Source organism: Mustela putorius, unplaced genomic scaffold (genome assembly GCF_011764305.1).
Source record: "Mustela putorius furo isolate JIRA1106 unplaced genomic scaffold, ASM1176430v1.1 tig00000460_pilon_pilon_pilon, whole genome shotgun sequence".
NCBI classification, from domain to species: Eukaryota; Metazoa; Chordata; class Mammalia; order Carnivora; family Mustelidae; genus Mustela; species Mustela putorius.
In genome coordinates, this window is record NW_025421389.1 from 15,228,755 (window position 1) to 15,247,251 (window position 18,497).

The following is an 18,497-nucleotide window of genomic DNA, read 5'->3' on the forward strand; positions in this document are numbered from 1 at the left end:
GGCCTGGGGGACACAGAGCTGCCGGAACTACTTCCCCAGGCCAGCCTGGGCTGGGGTGTCTCAGTCTCAGGATGACAAATCCTTGGGCTCTGGATACATATCCGTTCCTCTCGATTTGCTTTTCCTTTTTTGGATTTTGTTTTTCTTTCAGCTTCCTGGTAAAATTCCTTTTGAAAACATTCCAACCCTGTTTGCCAGACCAATGGAGAAAAAGGGATTTGTGCACGCTTAGGTCACAGTGGCAGGGGAGGCCAGAGCCTGGGCTTGGGGTAGGGGCCGGGGCAAGTGGCCATCCCATGAGAGGCCAGGGCAGTTCCTGAGCCTGGGGGTGAAGATGTCAGAAGGAAACAAAAGCTCAGTAAACCATTCGGGGGCATGGGCTGTGGGGGAGGGAGCCATGTGCACTGTAGCATTCAAGGCCAAAATTTCCAAAAATTCTATGCCAGTCAAACCAGTCACACCTGGGCCTGCCTAGAGGTCTCCCTGTGTACACACCCTCTGTGAGGGGGTCAGGGAATTTGAAAAAAGCCTGTTTTCCTTTGTCGACTGGGGATTCCCCCATCAACCCCATTCTCTGAGTTTTATTTTTAAAAATTGTTCACAGAATTTTAAAATTTATTTTAAAGAGAGAGTGGGGAGGGAGGACAGAGGGGAGCAGAGAGAGGGGGAGAGGGAGAGAGACAAGCAGACTCCCCATGGGTGCGGAGCTGGAAGCGGGGCTCCTTCTCACCACCCTGAGATCCTGACCTGAGCCGAACTCAAGCGTTGGATGCTTAAGGGCCTAAGCCACCCGGACACCCCTGTTTGAATTTTTTAAGAATTATTATTATTGTGAGGGGCATATTTCCTTACAGGAGAGTAAAGAGACCACTGGGGAGGACACCCGAGGAGGACCTGGCTTGGTTGTCTGAAGGCGGGACGTTTCTCACTGTTGGTGGTTTGGAAAGTTCCTTTAACTGGGCTTCAGTGGGTTTCAGCTCCTTCAGGAGGCAAGACAGGCCCCCTTCCTTTTGTGGAAGTTCAAAAGGAAATGGAAGCTACTCTGTGCCTTGATCTACATCCTCTCGCAGCCCCTTTCTTCCCCATGTCCTGCGTGAAACCAGACAAGCGGGGTCCAGGGCTCCGATCAGACTCTTTTTATTGTCACATTTACAAATGAGGTTCAGGTTGAGATAGAAAGGGAAGACCTGGCTTTCTAGCTTCTAAGCATCATTGCTGGGAGGGAAGAGACCCTCCCCCTGCTCCTCTCTGCTCACCCCCATTTACCAGGGGGAGGGGCTCTCGGGCGGCTCCTCAGCCCGGGGACAAGCCCTTTCCTGTGGATTTCCTGATTGGTATCCTCCTTGAGGGTCATCTTGGTTCCTAGAGAGAGAAAGAGGCTGGTTTGCAAGGCCCTAGGCTGGGACAAGCAGGCTGTGGGAGGGGTCGGGCCTCCTCTCTTCCTCAGTCCTTCCTGAACCCACTCTCCTCTGTGGAGGCCAGGCTCCTCTCAGTATGACCTTGTCCTCACCTTTGTCACCTGTTCTTCAGGATCCTTCCCCCTTCAGTCACTGGGTCCCCTCCTTTGGACACTAGCTTAGAAAGCCTTTCTTTCTCTTCCTATTTTCAGTCACCCCTGGCTCACCGTGCCTAGCCTTCTACTCCCATCACTTGCACACCCCAGCCCTCACCTCTCCACGTTTTTGTCCCGGCCTTTGGCTCCGGCTCCGGCTCCGGCTCCGGCCAGGGCCCCGGGAGCCTCGAGAGCTGCTCGAGCCTCTGGAAGAGTTACTGCCTGCTGTGGAACAGGTGCTGGTGGCCTGGCCCCGGGACAGGAAGCCCGGCCGGCTGTAGGGGAGCCAGGCTTCTTCTGCACACAAGAGAGAAGGGCAGCCGGGCCCAGGCAGAGAACAGAATGTCCCTGTTTGCCCACTGGGCCACCTTGGTCTCAATCCCAGCTCTGAGAATTGCTGACGGCCGGCACGGTGCTCAGGCCATCCTGGGGACTGAGGAGAAACAGCATGACCAGCACGTGGCCTTGACATAACGCATGCTCAGAAACGCATCAGGAACTCCCAAACAGAACACCCAGCCCCACTCTTCCCTCATCTGGGCTGCAGTCCTGGGAAGTTACACAACTGGGGAACTTCAGGGGATTTTTTTCAGAGAGAGCTAGAGACAAGTGTAGGTTTGGACCAAATGCATGAACCCAAAGGAAGGTGAGGGGTGAGATGGGTTGAAAATTTCAGAGCCCTGTGATGGCAGGGTCTATACTACACAATTAGCCTCCTGTGCCCCCTTCTGGTGTAGCAGTGACCCTCTGGCCTGCCCTGGCCCTCCTTACCATCCAGGTGGGGACCCCGCTGGGCCCCTGGAGGCCCAGCCTGCACTGTTCTCCTCTCCCCACTGCGCTCCCGCTCCCGTTCCAAGGAGGACATGCTGCCTGCTGCTCTCAGCCCTAAGGCCCAGCTTGTCTCTTCCTCTGGTGGTGGCAAGGGTGGTGGGGGCAAGTCTGGGGAGAGACCGGCTTTCAGCAGACTCTCCTACCTCACCTGACAGGGATCTTTCTCCCACTCCTATTCCCCGGCACCAGGAGGCTGCGACTGAACGGCCCAAGATTTAGGTTCACCTGCTCCCTCCTCCAGCCCCCAGAGCTCACCCTTGGTTTCCTGCCTAGTCCCCCTACTGTCACCATCTGTCATGGCCCATGGCACCCTCACCGCCAGGACTGTGCTCCCGACGATAGGGAACAGCCTTGGGTTTCCGGATTCGGGCACGGGGCCCTTGAAGTGGAGGAGTCATCTCCCCAGGCACCTGCCGGGTTCTCCCTGTAGCATTAGCGGACGGGGAGAAGAGCAGGTATGAGAGACGATCAGGAAAGGGGCTTGAGGGTGAAGAGGAAACAAGCTGGGGAGGGGGGTGTTGTGGGAAGGTAGGGGCAGACAGATCATTCTGCAGACTCACCTGGGGCACTGCTGGCTGTACTGAGGACAGGGCTGGGGCTGAGGTGATGGGAGACTGTGGTGCCAGCACCCAGGCCAACAGGCCTCCCTTCGTGGCTACTCAGAGTGGGCTGGGATACACTGAGAGGGGAACTTGGCCCAAGGGGCACCCTCCTGCAATGACATGAGGCTTCAGCATTTGTTCACTCAAGAAGCTCTAAGTACCTACTATGTGCCAGGCACTGTGCTAGATACTCCAATGAATAAGGCACAGGCTGTCCCCCACAGGGCTCGAAAGCTAGGGAAGTATGAGGGGAGCCATGTTTTTGAAGCTTGCCGAGCCACTCCGATGGAGAAATAGTCTGAAGGGAGTGAGAGACCTTGTCAGGCGTCAAGTTTCTTCCCGAATCACACTTCCACTCTGACACGGTCATGAGACCTCTGTATCCCAGATCCATCCATCCATCCATCCATCCAATCATCCACAGAATAGATATGTACCCAGGGCCTATAGTGTGCAAGGCACTATATACCTCCCTACCTGGGCATCTGGTGGAGATGGGGAATGTCAGTGGGAGGCTGGGGAGGGTCAGGAGGTGAGGGGGTAAGAGTGGCTGTGGACTGCTGTCCATAGGAAGATGTGGGGGAGGGGGCTTCCCCTTGGGATGGAGGGACCAAGCACACTCCACTGGAGCTGGGCTCTGCCGCACGGCTCCGCTCAGACGTTGGTGGGCACCACTCCTCTGGCTCTGAGCTGGGGGCAGAGAGGGAGGGGAGTAGCGATGACTGAGTAGCTTCCATACCTTCTACTTCTGGTTGCCCTCTCTGTTCCTCTCCTAGCACCTCTGCCCTCCCCCTGCATGGGACCCTTGGCCGTCCCATCTGTCTAGGACATCTGCAACAGGGCACAGCCTTACCCGCCCTCCAGCTCTTCCTCAGTCCCCTCTAGGCAGCTCAGTTCAGAGGAAGGGGGAGGTGGTGGCAGGGCTTCTGGCCAGCTGAGAGAGGGCATCTGCACAGGTTTTCCCAGAAGCTTTACTTTGCCTCCCCTGGCTCCTGAGAAGGGTAGGATGGGGACACACCAAGATAAGAGGCAGATGAGAAATGTCAGAAGAAGGTGCTGGGCTGGGTTTCAGAGGGGAAGGGTAGGGATATTCCCTGGGGATGCTCTGCTCAGAGCTAAAATGGGGGCGTTAGGGATTAAGTCATACCGCTGTCCCCCTGGATCCATTCAGGAGGAGCATACTGGTTCCAGGTGCCTGGATCCCCCGAGGGATTTGGGGGGAAACCCCCATGGAAAGTCTGCAGCTCCTCCCCAGGTGGCTCAATGGTGCTGTAGACAGGACCCTCGGTAGGGGCGGCAGTGCCCCGGGCCGTCTGAGCCAGGTACAGGGAGATCCCTGCTTCTGAGGAGGAGAAAGAGGGAGGCCAGGGTGGGAGGCAAGGGACAGGGTGCAGAGACAGAGAAATAGCGGTAACAGGAGAATGGAGGACAAAAGGAGACCCCGCTGGATCAACTTCTTCCCCCACCCAAACCTTACCTCCCAAACCAGGGTAAAGGTTAGGCATGAGAGAAGGTCCCCCAACTCCTATCCTCCCCAAGGACTGACCAACCTCAGGAAGACTGGCAATCCTCGGCTCCCTTTAGTGTGCCCCAGGAGGTGGAGAGGAGAGAAGGGTGTTGGGGGCCAGGTGTGCCACTGAGGGAATTAGAACTCCTCACCATTGTAATATCTGTCGTCTGGGTCAGGATTGCTGGGGCAGCAGCTCCCCCTGGGCTCCTGGGCTGAGGGGCTTCGAGATGGGTGGGGCCACGAGTCTGCTAGCCAAGGGTAGGGGGCGGGGCCAAGGCCCATGGGTGGCCTGAGGGAAAGCACGTGAACGCTAGGGACCCAGAGCCTGAACAGGCTAGCGGATTTAAGAGTAATCAGGAATTGTAGGGCAGTAATGGTGAATTTGAGGGTGGCACGTGGGAGACAGTAGGTGGCAGGGAGGCCTGAGGAGGAAGGAGAATGGTCGCTTGATGGAGGGGGATTGTCCTTGGAAGATGGATTACAAGGATTACCTGGAACTGGCTCCAGAGAGGCCCTCTGAGTGTGGGAAGGACACTGGGAAGATGAGGGGGAGACTGGGTGAGAGAAGGGCCCGTACTTGGGGTCTGAACCCCACTGGAGCAGAGATAGCTTACCTGCAGGTGTGTAGGCAAAGGAGGCTTCCGAAAAGGAATCCATGGGAGAAAGAAGAGGGTAAATGGAGAAAGGGTCAGAAATACCCACATTCTTGTCCCCTTCTTGGCCACGGTCCCAATTCCTTCACTCAGCCTGTACCCCAGGACCAATTTCATCAGAATTTCTAGAAGTGGGACTCAAGCATCAGTATTTTTCTAGGGGCGCCTGGGTGGCTCAGTGGGTTAAAGCCTCAGCCTTCGGCTCAGGTCATGATCTCAGGGTCCTGGGATTGAGCCCCACATCAGGCTCTCTGCTCAGCAGGGAGCCTGCTTCCTCCTCTCTCTCTCCCTGCCTCTCTGCCTGCTTGTGATCTGTCTGTCAAATAAATAAATAAATAAAAATCTTAAAAAAAAAAAAAAGTATTTTTCTAAAAAGTTCCCCAAGTGATTCCCATGTGTAGCCAAGGTTGGGAAGCCCTGATCGAAGAGACCTCAGAATCTCTCCAGACACGCCCCTTACCAGGGAGTAGCAGAAATCAAGTCGGCTCTTCTCAGCGGGCCCCGCCTTTCCACCCAGACCCTGCCTTGCATTTTAATACTCTGCCCTGGCCACGCCCCCTCCTGCTAGGCCCCGCCCCTCGGGAAAGAGCTCCCCGCCCCCTCCAGAATTGCCCCTTCTATACTGAGACTGACTGCGAAGCCCGCTCTCCTCTCGAGTCATCTTAGAGGAATATTTTATCCCTCTCCCAGACTCAGGTCCCACCCCTTCTAGGTCCTGCCACTTCCCCCCAGTCCCGCCCGCTCCCAGCACGACGGTGCCCTCTGCGCGTCCCTCTCGAGGGAGCCACCCCTCCCTCTGACCCCGCCCCCACTCCCGGAGCTGCGAGCTCCTCCCGTCCGGCTCTAGGGACAGCCAGCCTCCCTTCGGAAGGGACTGGATCTCTAGGCCCCGCCCATTCCAGGCCCCCCCTTTCCGTCCCCAGCGCCCAAGTGAGCCCCTCCGCCTGCACCGCCCCCCAGGCGCCGCTCACCGGTGTAGTGACTGAGCTCCTTGTGCTGCCTCCGGCGCCGGTAAAGGACCGCGCAGAGCCCGAGCAGCAGCGCCCCGCAGGCGGCGCCGCTGCCCGCGAGGAAGGCAGGCTCCCGCAGCACCCTCGCCAACCGCTCTGCCAGCCCCCGGCCCACCTCCAGCCCAGGCTCCGATTCCGGCGGGTTAGCTGTGGGGGTCAGAGAGGTGAGAGGACCAGGAGCCTGGAAACCCGGCAGCGAGGAAGGGGGGCCATCCCTGACCCCGTAGGCCCAGCTACGCCAGGACCCTCCGACTCCAGTTCCCCAGCCCTGAGCGCCCACCCCTTCTCCGGACTCACGCAGCTGCACCGACACCGGGACACTGGCCACGCCCACGCCAGCGCCGGTGACCGCCGCGACCTGGGTCCGGTAGAGAAGACCGGGCAGCAGTCTCTGGAGCACCGCGGAACGTGCCCAGCCTGCCGCGGACCGGTTGAGGTGGAAGCGGCTCTCATTGCCCAGGCACCAGATCTGGGGAGTCCGAGACCAGGGTTTAGAGTCTGAAAAGGGATCCTGGCCTCACGTGGAAACTCGAAACTCTGAATAGTAGAGGGGGCTAGCCAGGCATCATTCAGCCTGGAGGGAATACTTTGAAAGCTCTCTCCTCTTCCCCAACCACATCTCCAGCCCCAAAGTCTAGGTTCCCTTCTCCCTAATCCTAGCCCCTAGCTTCTCCCTCTCCCTCCCCTCCCCAGTCCCTTCCAAAACCCTGTACCTGGTATTCCTTGATGACCCCATTTTGCTGGGAAGGGAGTGGAGGTTCCCAGGACACTGTGACACTGCTGTTGCCTTCACCCCCCAAGGCCACCGTTACTCCCTGAGGGGGACCACTGGGGGCTGTGCCCACCGTGGAGTATGGTGAGAAAGACAGTCATTGCCAGCTGCTCCTCCTGCCCCAACCTTCCCACTCCTAGGTACCACCTTGGGAACTGAAATATCAGGTATCCTTACTTCCCACAGCTTCCCTTGCTCTTCCCCTGCAAACTTCTATCCTTCCCCACTCCCCTTTTCCTGCTGTCCATTCATCAGCTCTGTGCACCTCCTCCCTTACCTTCCTCAGGAATGCTCCCGGTCACGACGGGACTTTCAGTCCCCAGCCCCTCCTGGCCTTGCGCTTGCACCTTGATCTGAATTTGGGTCCCTGGTGGGAGTCCTCTCAGCACAGTACTTTGCTGGGTTGGGGACTGTAGGTCCAGTACAGTCCAACTTCCCCCATCAGGACCTGCTACCCTCCAAGACACCCGGAAACCTTGCACCAGCTGGACTGGACCATCTACCTGTAGGAGACAGGACAAAGCACATGAGAAGAAGAAACAGGGACCACACAAGTCCTCTGGGCCCCACCCATCCTCCACTCACCCTGTCTTCCCCAGCACTCGCCTCCCACCCTTCCCGGACCCATTCTTGGAGGTCACTATGGCCCCCATGATCATCCCTGCCCTTAACCTCATCCCTATGCCACACTCACAGTCCAGGACACCTGCAAGGTCCGGGGCCCAAGGACTATGGGCTCCTGCATGCGCACAGCCACTTCAGCCAGCCCCCGCTGTCCTCTCCATGGGTCCTCCACAGGCCTGGATGGGTTGCTGTCTAGTGACCAAAGAGCCCACTCAGCAGGGGCCATCAGGGACAGGGAATGAGACTGAAAGTGTTCTTGTATCCTACCTTACGCTGCCCCCACAGACTGTACTACTTAGCACCCCAGAGCACACCCCAGGATCAGGAGGGGGCTGGTCAGGGGAAGAGCTTCTGGAGGTGGGCATGGGTATCCAGCTACTATGAACCTACTTTCTGCACTTTAGAGACCTCAGTTCCTCATCTCCAGCATGAAGATGAACCTGCCAAGGTTCCTTCTAGTCCTAATAAGGTACAGTATCTGTGGGTAAAAGGCTCAGAAGTAAGGGTCTGCCAAGACGACTGAATTTCCCCCTCTCCCCTCTTCTGTTCCCTCCACGAGAGGGAGGTGTGACCTATTCTGGGCTGGGCTACCAGGAGAGGCGGGCACAGCAGAGAAGAGCTGCCATTCTGTCATAGTTTGAAGGGAGGGGTGATCTGCAGTGTTTCGTGTCATATCCCCGAGTCGGGGACTCTGACCTTACTCACCCTGGGTGCGCACAGGCTCAGAGACGGGGCTGGGCTCACTGAGGCCCCAGGCTCCCACAGCGCGCACCAGGAACAGATAGATGGTGTTGGGCTGCAGACCACCGACTGTGTGTGTCTCCAGTTGCACGCCATCAGCCACCGTCCGCCATGTGTTGCCAGCTGCTTGGCTGCAACCGGGATGGGGTGACAGAGTTGTCTGAGCCAGGGACCCCCAACCCGTCTCCTCCCTCTCATCTGTTCTTTCCAAGCTTTCCCCCCAACCATAAGCCAAGACAAGGACATAAGATTCCCTTCTGACTTTCCAGGTTTGCATGTAAAACTTTCTCCATACCTGAAGGCCTCTATCACATAGGAGGTGACTGTGGCCCCTGCCTGCGGGTTGGGCTCCCAGGTCAGGGTAATGCTGTTCTTGGTGATCTCAGTGACCACTGGCTGAGAGGGAGGCCCCGGAGGGATACTGGGTTCGGTAGGGGGCTCTGGCGATACTCCCCAATCTTCTGCAGTGAGGAGAAAATCTTTAAGTAGAAGGATAGGAAAAGGATGCCCCCACCATGTAACCTGCCCCCTTCACAGAGAAGCTGGGGATCTGTGACAGTGGTGACAGTGGAGAAGGGAAAGGAGTGAACTAAACATCAGCCTCCCAAGTGCACCACTTCTGTCCTCCTCCTCCCCACCACCGTGGCCATGGTATTTGGAAGCTCAAGCAGTGCTGGGGCCTGGGGAGGTACTGACTACTTTCCAAGCAGGTTTGGATGCTTTATAGGCAAAGCAAGGGGCCAGAGGCAAAACTCACCCCGCTTCCTAAGCCAGCTGCTCCACGTGGCCTCCCCGGTGAAACTCTTGGCCACACAGCTGTAGAAACCCATGTCCGTCTCCTGCAGGGGAGGGTAGAGAACTGGCAAACTGGAGATGGAGCACGGTAGGGTGAAGGGAGTTGAGGGGGCGTTGTTCAGAAGCCTGGGGAAGGCGTGATCCACTTTCCATGGTCTCAGAGAGCAGAGAAGTAGAGATGGTGGGAGTCCCCGCAGGTACTTACGAGAGGTGGGCACGTGGACTGTGTGGCCATGGTCCATTACTCAGGCCCCGGGGGGGAGACTCACCTGCACGCTGGCGATGTACAGGGTACCGTTGGCCATGAGGTTGAGCTGGAGGTCATCCCCCTGCAGCCACTGCCCATCCTTCTTCCACTGGACACTAGGTTGAGGATTCCCAGTCACTCTGCATGGCAGCCACACAGAGGAGCCAAGTGCCAGCGTCTGATTGGCTGGTCCCTGGAGGATGATGGGAGGCAGCCCATCCAAGGAGGAGGCTGAGAGAGGAAGAACTTGGGCACCTCAGGAGAGGATCCCGGGTTCAGGCCACCAGCCCTTTGTCTTCCTTCTCTGCTCCTTCTCTCCTCCTCCCCCCAGAGATCGGAGGGGCTTCGATAACCATCTGGAGTCTCTGCCTGGGACCAGCCACCTATCAGTGGCTGCTGTAGTGGATTTCCAAACGTCAAGGTCATGTCTCAGGAACGTGCCCCTCCCCTTGCAGACATATTATATAGAATCCAAGAAAAACAGATTATCTTGAAGCCATTATATCCTTCTAGGCCATGGGTCCAGGCCTATCTCCATGAGTACCTACCTCTTTTTACCTCCAATAGGGCCTTGGCCAGGATGCTGCCGGCCACACTAACAGCCTGACACACATAGTAGCCAGCATCCCCGCTCTGCACAGAGGTAATGTTGAGCTGGCCACTGGGAGACACTGAGAAGCGCCCCTTGGGTTGAAGTGGCTGACTGGGGAAAAGCAGAACCTGGGGACAGAGCAAGGAACCAGGGTAGGGAATGAGCAGGCAGCTGGCAGAGAGAAAGATCCCTATTCCCATCAACCCCAGAATTCAGAGAATTCCTAAGGTTCTAGTTCCTACCCTGTCACCACCAGCCAGTTATATGACCTTGGGCCAACTAGTTAGATCTAATCACAAAAATGTGGTAATTTTATTAGATGATTTTGGGGTGCACTTCCCTGCTTTATGACTTATTCTTTGGGAAACTTTGAGCAAGTTCTTTAACCCTCCTGAGCCCAGATTTCCCCAAATTTGGCTCTTAGGGGATAGTTATAAGGATTAAATGAGTAATTATGAAAATCTTTTAAAACATTATGTGATAAAGGTTTAATATTTTCCCCTTCTTTCTGGTTCTATGTTACATAGATACGTGGAAGGTTGAGAAAGAGGTTTGGGTCACAGGTAAATGGCACCTTGCTGACCCCCTGATGGGTCCCTACTCCCACCCTCTACTACCATCAGCATTTTTACTCATTTAAGAATCTAATTAAAATACAGCAATCCCAGGGGCGCCTGGGTGGCTCAGTGGGTTAAGCCTCTGCCATCTGCTCGCTCGGGTCATGATCTCAGGGTCCTGGGATCAAGCCCCGCATCGGGCTCTCTGCTCAGCGGGGAGCCTGCTTCCCTTCCTCTCTCTCTGCCTACTTGTGATCTCTCTCTGTCAAATAAATAAATAAAAATCTTTAAGAGAAAAAAAAATACAGCAACCCCAGATGCTGGAGAAGATGTTGGAAAATCGTGGTGTGGATTTGGAATGAGGTAGTAGAAGAACTGGTTGTCCATTGGGGTGGGATTAGTCACTTATTTGATTATACTGATCCTGTTTCCCAGTAGCAAAATTCCCTTCCCCTAGCGTTTGGTACTCATGTTGTAACTTCGGTGAATGTTCATTCCGCTTGTGTATTGAGGAATTTGTTTGCACAGGGGGGTGACTGTGAGCTCCCCTGGGGGAAGTCCCTTAGAAGTAGATGATCTAGGGCACCTGGGTGGCTCAGTGGGTTAAGCCGCTGCCTTCAGCTCAGGTCATGATCTCAGGGTCCTGGGATCGAGTCCCGCATCGGGCTCTCTGCTCAGCAGGGGACCTGCTTCTCTCTCTCTCTCTCTCTCTCTCTGCCTGCCTCTCCATCTACTTGTGAGCTCTCTCTGTCAAATAAATAAATAAAATCTTAAAAAAAAAAAAAAAAGAAGTAGATGATCGAGTCCTGCTGTGCCCTGAGCAGCTTTTTTAGAGTAAATACTTTACAGAGCAGTTTATTAAAGCCCAGGCCCCAGGTATGGGCTGGATTTGCTACATCTTCAGGGCAGCCTTGCTTAAAAATAGAAGGATTCTCCAGGGAATTACCATACAGGACTGCTTCCTCCCACCTAAACATATTAACATCATTTCTTTTTAAAGTGTTCAATATGCTCCAGGCCTTTTATATTCGTTATCTTATTTAAGCCTCCCAAATAACTTGCAAGGGTTTCTGGGAGGACCAAAGGTAAAACAGGGCCTCCAGGAGAAGTCTGTAGAATGTAAAAGGAGGGGGGCTAAGACCCAGAAGAGAAGCTGTGGGAAGGCCCACAGATCTGGCCACCTACTTGACTTCCCTCTTTTTGCCAGAAGATGGCAGGTGGGGGATTTCCTTTGGTCTCACACTGGAAAGCCACGCTCTCACCAGGAGCTGCCATCTGGTCCTGGGGCTGGGTCACCAGCTGGGGTGGGACTGGGAAGGAGGAGGGGATAAAGGAACCGGGAGTCAGGCATTCAGAAGGGAGACTGAGGGAACAGGAGAGAGAGGGAAGCCCAAGCTTGGCTTAAGTGGGAGCCGATACCCGTCTCTTGTTCAAGCAGGCTCAGCTTTCTCCTCCTTTCTCTCCTCCAAGTCTCCAGTGGCCCACCCGTCTCTCCCACTCCGCCCTTTCTCCCTTGTTCTTCTCTTTACCCAGTCCTCCACGTTCCTGCATCTCATCCCTGCCTCGGGCAGTCTGAGGCAGGCCCTTACCGTGAACAGTGAGGGAGCCAGATGCTTCCGCGCGGCCCACGCTGTTCTCAGCCACACAGGTGTAGGTCCCCTCGTCGTCAGCACTCACACGCCCGATCCAAAGGCTGTGGTCACTCCGGATCTCATACCTGCTCCACTCCCCACCCCCAGGCTGGGTTGGCCAGAGCTACAGACCCCTTTTCTTTCCCCCAGGATAGACATCACAATTGGGGTACATAAAGACAAGGTAGGCCTCAATAGGGACCCATCAAATGAGATGGGGAACAGATAGGGCAGGGGCCACAGTCTCCAGGAGACAGGTTTCTGTGTGTCGTCAAGTGAGATGGTGTCTGCCTTCCCATTTTCTAGGGTAGGGTATGCTCTTGAGCCGGTTGGGTCTCCTTACAGGCAGAAGGAGAGGGATTCTCACCTGCCTGTGGGCAGTTCCCCATCCTCCTTGCGCCAGCGTAGACGGGGTGGGGGGTCCCCCTGCACCTCGCATGGGAAATCCACGGGGGCGTCGGCCAGGACCACCTGATTCACTGGTCTACGCAGGAACGAGGGTCGCTCTGTGGAGCGGGAGTGAGTGAATCACCAGGGGGTCCGCACGGCTTCTTACTACCCAGGCTGCACACCCCTGTAACCCGCAAACTCCCTGTGCCTACCCAGTACCACAAGTTCAGCGGCCCCACTCTCCCGTTCTCCTGCCATGTTGGAGGCCACACACACATACAGCCCTGCGTCACTCTTGAGTGTATGTGACATCATCAGCTTCCCTCCACGGATCTGCAGAGTAATAATGGTAACTTTGGTCTTCGGTAGCCATCAAAGCAAATTTATTTATTTCATCCTCCCAGTAAGCCCAGTGAGAGGACCAGAAAAATTGACCCACTTATCAGATAAGGAATCCTTAAGTGATCTGCCCAAGGGTGGGGGGGGAGGGGCCCTCAGGTCTATGTTTGTTCCCACAGCCCAGCCTACCTTCCACAAGTTCCTGGGGCTTCTTGCTCCACACCTGTTTTATTCCAAGTCCATCCTATCCATCCTTAACTTATCCCTCACTTACTAGCTTACTCTCAGCCTCTGGTCTGCTAATGCCAGGTGCTTAAATCTCCTTAAATCTTATCATATTCAAGACATTACTCCTTGGCCCTCCAAAACCCTTAGAATCACTCTTTCCTCCTTTGGGACAGGCAGGGCACCTTACCCTATGGCCCCGCGCCAAGACGCCCTTGGCCCCAGCCCATCAGATCCTTAGCCCTGGCACCAGGCCTCGCCTCACCGTGATCCTCCCCTCCTCCTCCTTGAGTCTTGCACTGTCCTTCTTCCAGGACACGGAAGGCTCTGGGTGGCCACGGGGAGGCACGCATTCCATTACCGCCGGCTCCCCCACTGCCACCTCCACGTTTCCAGGAGTCTGCCGGAAATCATCACGGAGGACTGTGGCGGGGGGGGGGGGGGGGCACGACATAGACAAAGAGAGAATGAGAATGAATGACCAGGGGAATAAATGAACAACTGGGTTAGGACACAAGGGAAGTGTCTTGGGGAGGGGTGTATTACCACAGACCCGAACTCTTCCCCAGGTGCAAAAATACTCTGGCCAGCGCGTGGACGTTAGACACCTAGGGTCACGGTCCCAAAAGAAGATGCTGAAGGAGCTGAAATTGGGGCTGGTTCCTGATTGGATTACCTGGGGCCTTCCCGCGTCTGGTGGGAACCAACCAGAAGACAGGGCGACACTCACCTGCCACTTCCAGCGAGGCATTTCTACTGGCCGCTGCCCCCAGGTAGTTGCGCGCCACACAAGTATAGACTCCCTCGTCCGGGCGCGCGCGGCGCCCGTGCACGATGCGCGGGAAGAAGAGGGCGCCGCTGGGCAGCAGCAGGCGGTGCGCGCGCGGATCCTCGCGCGCAGTGGCCACTCGAGCCCCATTCTTGTACCACTCGATGTTGGGCCGGGGCCGGCCCTCGGCACGGCAGGGCAGCGTGGCCGGCTCGCCTCGGGAGACCAACAGATCTGGCGGCTGCTCCACGATGCGCGGCATCGCGTCCTCTGGCTCGACCCTTGACGCTGAGGGCAGGGGGGTTGACACAGCATTTTGACCCAGAAATTAGGGAGAGGTTTCAGAGAGAAAGACAGCCTTGTCTGCCCACCCCCCCATCCCTCTTCCCTCTGAAGGGGTCCTCTGGGCAGACGGGCACTTCCACGTTCTTGGGCTGGAAAGGATCTGCTTACAGACAGGCAGATCAGTAGACTAATCAGGACACAAACTCCTAGGCTGGCTTTCTAGGCTGCCTAAAGACAGCAGCCTTCTCTCTCAAGGTTAAGTGGAGAATGACTGGGCCTTGTGGGGGCAAGTAGACCACTCCTCTAGTCCAAGGGTACTCAGTCTCCCACACTGACTGGTTCGCAGATTGTCCTCACTCCCTGAAGCAGAGCACCAGAGCCAACACGTGGTCCTTGGCCTCCACATGGTGGTGGGCCAGCCTGGGGTCTCTTAGGAAAAGTGAGAAGAGAGTGATCTGACTAAAGTCTGGGACTAGGAGAGGTTCTTAACCTGGAGTCTGGGAATGGACATAGAGTGCTTCTTTGTCTTTTTTGTTTATTTATTTATTTTATTAAGTAAACTCTATGTTCAACGTTGGACTTGAGCTCATAACTCAGAGATCAAGAGTCGCAGGCTCTGCCAACTGAGCCAGCCAGGTACCCCTCTTACTGACTCCCAGACAATCATGCTTGGAGAAACCCGTAAAGCCCCAGGAACTGAATGAAAATGGTAGCAAAATGCGAATAACGCTCCTTTTCTAAGAGGTTCGGAGTTTTCAACAGATTCTTCTACAGGTTGATGTAGCAGAGAAAGGCTAAGAATCACTAACTAGGAAGGGGACTCCTTTCCTGAATCACTAACTAAGAAGGGGACTCCATTCCTTCTTTTGTTTCATCCAGTCGGTTCACCTGCACAGTCTGCTATTGGCTCTTACTTGGCCAGCAGACTCCTGCGGGCTTCATCTTCCACAGTTGCTTTAGGATCCGGGATGCTCGAGTCCATTAGGCTCAGACACTCCCACTTCATCACAAGTGGATTTGTAACCCGCGGCGGCCAGTAGGCGCCGCTGCTGCCTCGCATAATTTGGCGTCCTCATAACCAGGACTACCCCGACTCCAGTTCTCTACCTTATCTTACCCCCGCCCGCGCCCCTCCCACTCTGTTCCAAACCACCCCCACCCCCGACCTTGAGCTCCAGGCGTCGGTGTGGGGTTGGGTTTCATTGCCCCACCCCTATTCTTAGAAGATCTTTGGAGACAAAGCCGAAGGGGTTGCCCCTTGCCGAGGTCGTCCAGGAACAGTTAAACTGGCTAGGACAAGAACAGTTTCCCTCCCACTTAGGGAAGGGAGTAATTTTCTCGATTTCCTTCCTTCCAAATGGAAATCTCTGCTTCTCAGCTGTCTCTTCTACAGCATCCCACCCCTGTCCCAATTTAGGCAGAGCCCCATGCTGAGCCACGGTAGAACAGCTAAGAGCTCAGGGATTGTCCTGGAACCAAGTAGGGCTGAGATCTCAGATTTGACACTTCCTAGCTATACAGACTTGGCAAATTATGGAGCTTCTCTGAGTCTGTTTATTTTGAATATGGGAGTGGTGATAGGGTTGTCATAATACCATAATGAATGTAAGCGCTTGGGGGAAGGCTCTATAAATATGGTAATTCCCTGATTATTTAGGGGCTCTTCCTCCCTAGCCCACCGTACCTAATCAGATTCTATTAGACCCTAATATTCCTTTCTCCCCCATCACATAACCTTAGGGTGTAATGGAAATAGGTTTGTTACTGCTAAGCTTTATGCTGCTTTTGTGACCACTGGGGTACTTTTCATCTTCTCTGAATTTGTTACCTCGGCGGCAAAATGTGGCCATCAACCTCCTTACATTTTCAAGTATAAATGAGACACTGCATGGTGACAACACTGTTAGATAGAACGCTGGGAGTACAGAGGTGTGTCGGTGCTGTCTGGGAGAGGGGCTCTGCCCCTAACCTCCTGGAAACCTGAAGGGGGGCCAGGAATTCGGAGAATTCCAGCTCACTTCCCACCTTCTTCAGCCCTGCTGGCTCGTACATACCACACCCTTCTGGTCGGCCCTTCCCCCCTAATTCCTGTACACACAGCTGCAGGCACCCTTTCCCTGGAATTTCTTCCCTGTCATTCCCCGTCTCAGGAGATGCACCGAAGGCAGCTAATGAATAGCTAATGATCATGCTAATGAAGCTCTGGGGCTCCTCCCTCAGCACCTGGAGAACCACCCACACAAACACATGCACATTGCCCTTGTCTCCTTTTTCGTCTTCTTCGAGTTTCCAGGACCGTGCTGCCCCTAGACTGTAGTGGGTGGGTGTCAAGGGATGGGGGGGAACCAGAGGGGAAATCCTGGGCAAAGGTGTCCGGGAAAGCGGGAATTTCCGACGCGGCCGGCAGGGGGCGCCATCGAGCGTCTTCCCCAGACTCCAAGCGGCCAACTCCGGCCGCCTCCCCGCCGCGCTAGGGGAGCGCGCGCTGTCTCAGTCATTTATTAATCACCGTAATTAGCGGTAACGACCTCGCCGCCGGCACAACCCGCCCGCCGCAGTCCTGCCGGGTGGGCCGGCTGTGAGTTCCACCTCTGAGCTGCAAACTTCTAAAGTTTCCTTAAACCCTCCGCTTTTGTCGTCCTCTGTAGCTAACACATCCAACGTTTCAGCTTCCTCACCCAAGTCCTAAGTGAGTTCTTGGAAAACTTTGGGGGCGCGAGGGAAACTTGCTAGCTGGGGGGGTCACCGAGTGGCCCCGGCCCTCCGACGACAGCGTGCCCTCTTCTGCCCTCCCTCCCTGGGTGCCGGCCCCTCTTAGCTCGGTATTGCCCATCACCAGCCACGGTTCTCCTCAATTGGGGTGGCCGCGGGGGTCGGTTGCGCAGATGGAGAGCAAAGGATTTGACAGCCATCTCCTCCCAAGCCCTGGATCTTCCACCGATACCCCCACTCAGGGTCTCCAAGCCCCAAATCCTTCCTTGGTCCTCACCCACGCCCCCGAGGAGGCGCTTGGGGCGCTCCGCTTGGTCCCAGATCTTGAGGTAGGGGCGCTTTGGCCTCCCCCTCCACGCTGCCTTCCCATCTTACCCCATCCCTTGATCCGACGTCCCCACGGGGCAGGGTCTTACCATTGAAAGAAGGATCGCCGGGGGGCAGCAGGCTGTGGTTGAGCGCCGCCACCGAGGAGTTGAGACCGAAGAGCAGGTCGCTGGAGTTGGAAACGTCCCCCGCCAGCGAGTCCGCGAATAAGTTCATTTGAAGCAGTGTTTTGAGCAGGTAGCGCAGCATGGCGCGACCCAACTGGGATCGGGGCGGGGGGCTCGGGGCCCAGCCCCTGGGTCTGAGACCCGCGGGCCGGGAGCCGTAAGCCCCTCCACAGCCTCTGCGCGCTGCCCCAGCCACGGTGCCGCTCTCCTGCCGGCGCGCCTGGGTACGGTGCGTGCCTCCGCGTGCCCTCCTCCTTCCCTCGTCCTTCTCTCCACCCCCCAGTGCCGCGGTCCCCCGGGAGCTGGGCGGGCGGAAAGCAGGTGCCACGCCGATCACGGCGTAATTAAGGGATTAATCCGCCTCCCTCCACCCTCCCATCCCCATCCGGATGGCCACTAGCAGGGCCAGAGACTCGAGTCGTGTAGCGCGCGAGTTGAGTCTCCGCCCCGCGCCCCGCGTCCCGGGTCGGGGTTTTGGACACCGCAGCTATTTCCCTCCTTTCTCAAAGCAGCCAAGATGAGGGATGAGGCTCTGTCTGACTTTGCCCTTCTGACTGACTTTAAAACAGGATTCCCATCTCTCTTTTACCCGCCCTTAGGCTAAGACCAAGAACGTTCCACCACCTCTCAAAGCCCTGGTTTCAATTTCCTCCCAAGTCCCGGGGCTTAGCTGCGAAGTGCTGGAGGTTGGAGTGGTTTAGCGCGGGAGTCCGGGGCGGGTGCAGAATAACTGCACGGCGCGTCCACCCGTCACCCCGCTGTAGCCCGTTTTACAGCGGAGATACCATGGGACAGCGTGCTGTGTCTTGACCCGGAGTCCTGCTTCACACGCTCTAATCTAGTAGTACGCGCAGGAGACTCACCAAGGATAAAACTGGAGGGGACAGGCCCAAGGGAATCCGGCCACTTAGCATCTATATGCATACCTCGGGCCATCTATTTGCATACTTTTACAGTACTGTGCTCTGACGTGGTTTATTAAATTGTTTTACCTTCTTGAGGAGACTGAAGGCAGATAGCCAAGACCAAGACAAAGAGAGCAATATTTTCTGTAAAGGCAAGTGCAAGAGAAGAGAAGGGCCTGATGCAAAACTCGTGCAAAACCGTTCAAACCCGATAAAGGTTGTCCTTCCAATGCGGAGCAGTGGGGAGAAACCGCGATCCCC

The 18,497-nt window shown here is 56.0% G+C and overlaps 1 protein-coding gene across 2 annotated transcripts; it reads right to left on the reverse strand.

Annotated features, from left to right (window-relative positions):
- Positions 1-1,115: 1,115 nt before the first annotated feature.
- On the reverse strand, positions 1,116-17,680 carry ROBO3 (roundabout guidance receptor 3). 2 transcript variants are annotated; one of them, XM_045080389.1, is made up of 28 exons: positions 17,254-17,679; positions 13,802-14,128; positions 13,337-13,494; positions 12,720-12,840; positions 12,485-12,623; positions 12,076-12,203; positions 11,672-11,796; positions 9,886-10,057; positions 9,360-9,568; positions 9,053-9,134; positions 8,591-8,756; positions 8,260-8,426; positions 7,625-7,746; positions 7,208-7,433; positions 6,872-6,993; positions 6,456-6,627; positions 6,120-6,305; positions 5,110-5,133; positions 4,987-5,029; positions 4,645-4,784; positions 4,133-4,327; positions 3,839-3,977; positions 3,463-3,675; positions 2,944-3,095; positions 2,700-2,807; positions 2,324-2,491; positions 1,671-1,849; positions 1,116-1,362 (listed from the first exon to the last, which is right to left on the reverse strand). In XM_045080389.1, exons 1-28 carry the CDS (start codon positions 17,411-17,413, stop codon positions 1,351-1,353), a joined length of 4,155 nt encoding a protein of 1,384 aa, XP_044936324.1. In that variant the 5' UTR covers positions 17,414-17,679; the 3' UTR covers positions 1,116-1,350. The 2 variants fall into 2 exon arrangements, with proteins under 2 accessions (XP_044936324.1, XP_044936322.1); XM_045080387.1 differs by having other exon boundaries at positions 4,645-5,133; positions 17,254-17,680.
- Between the last annotated feature and the right edge of the window lie 817 nt (positions 17,681-18,497).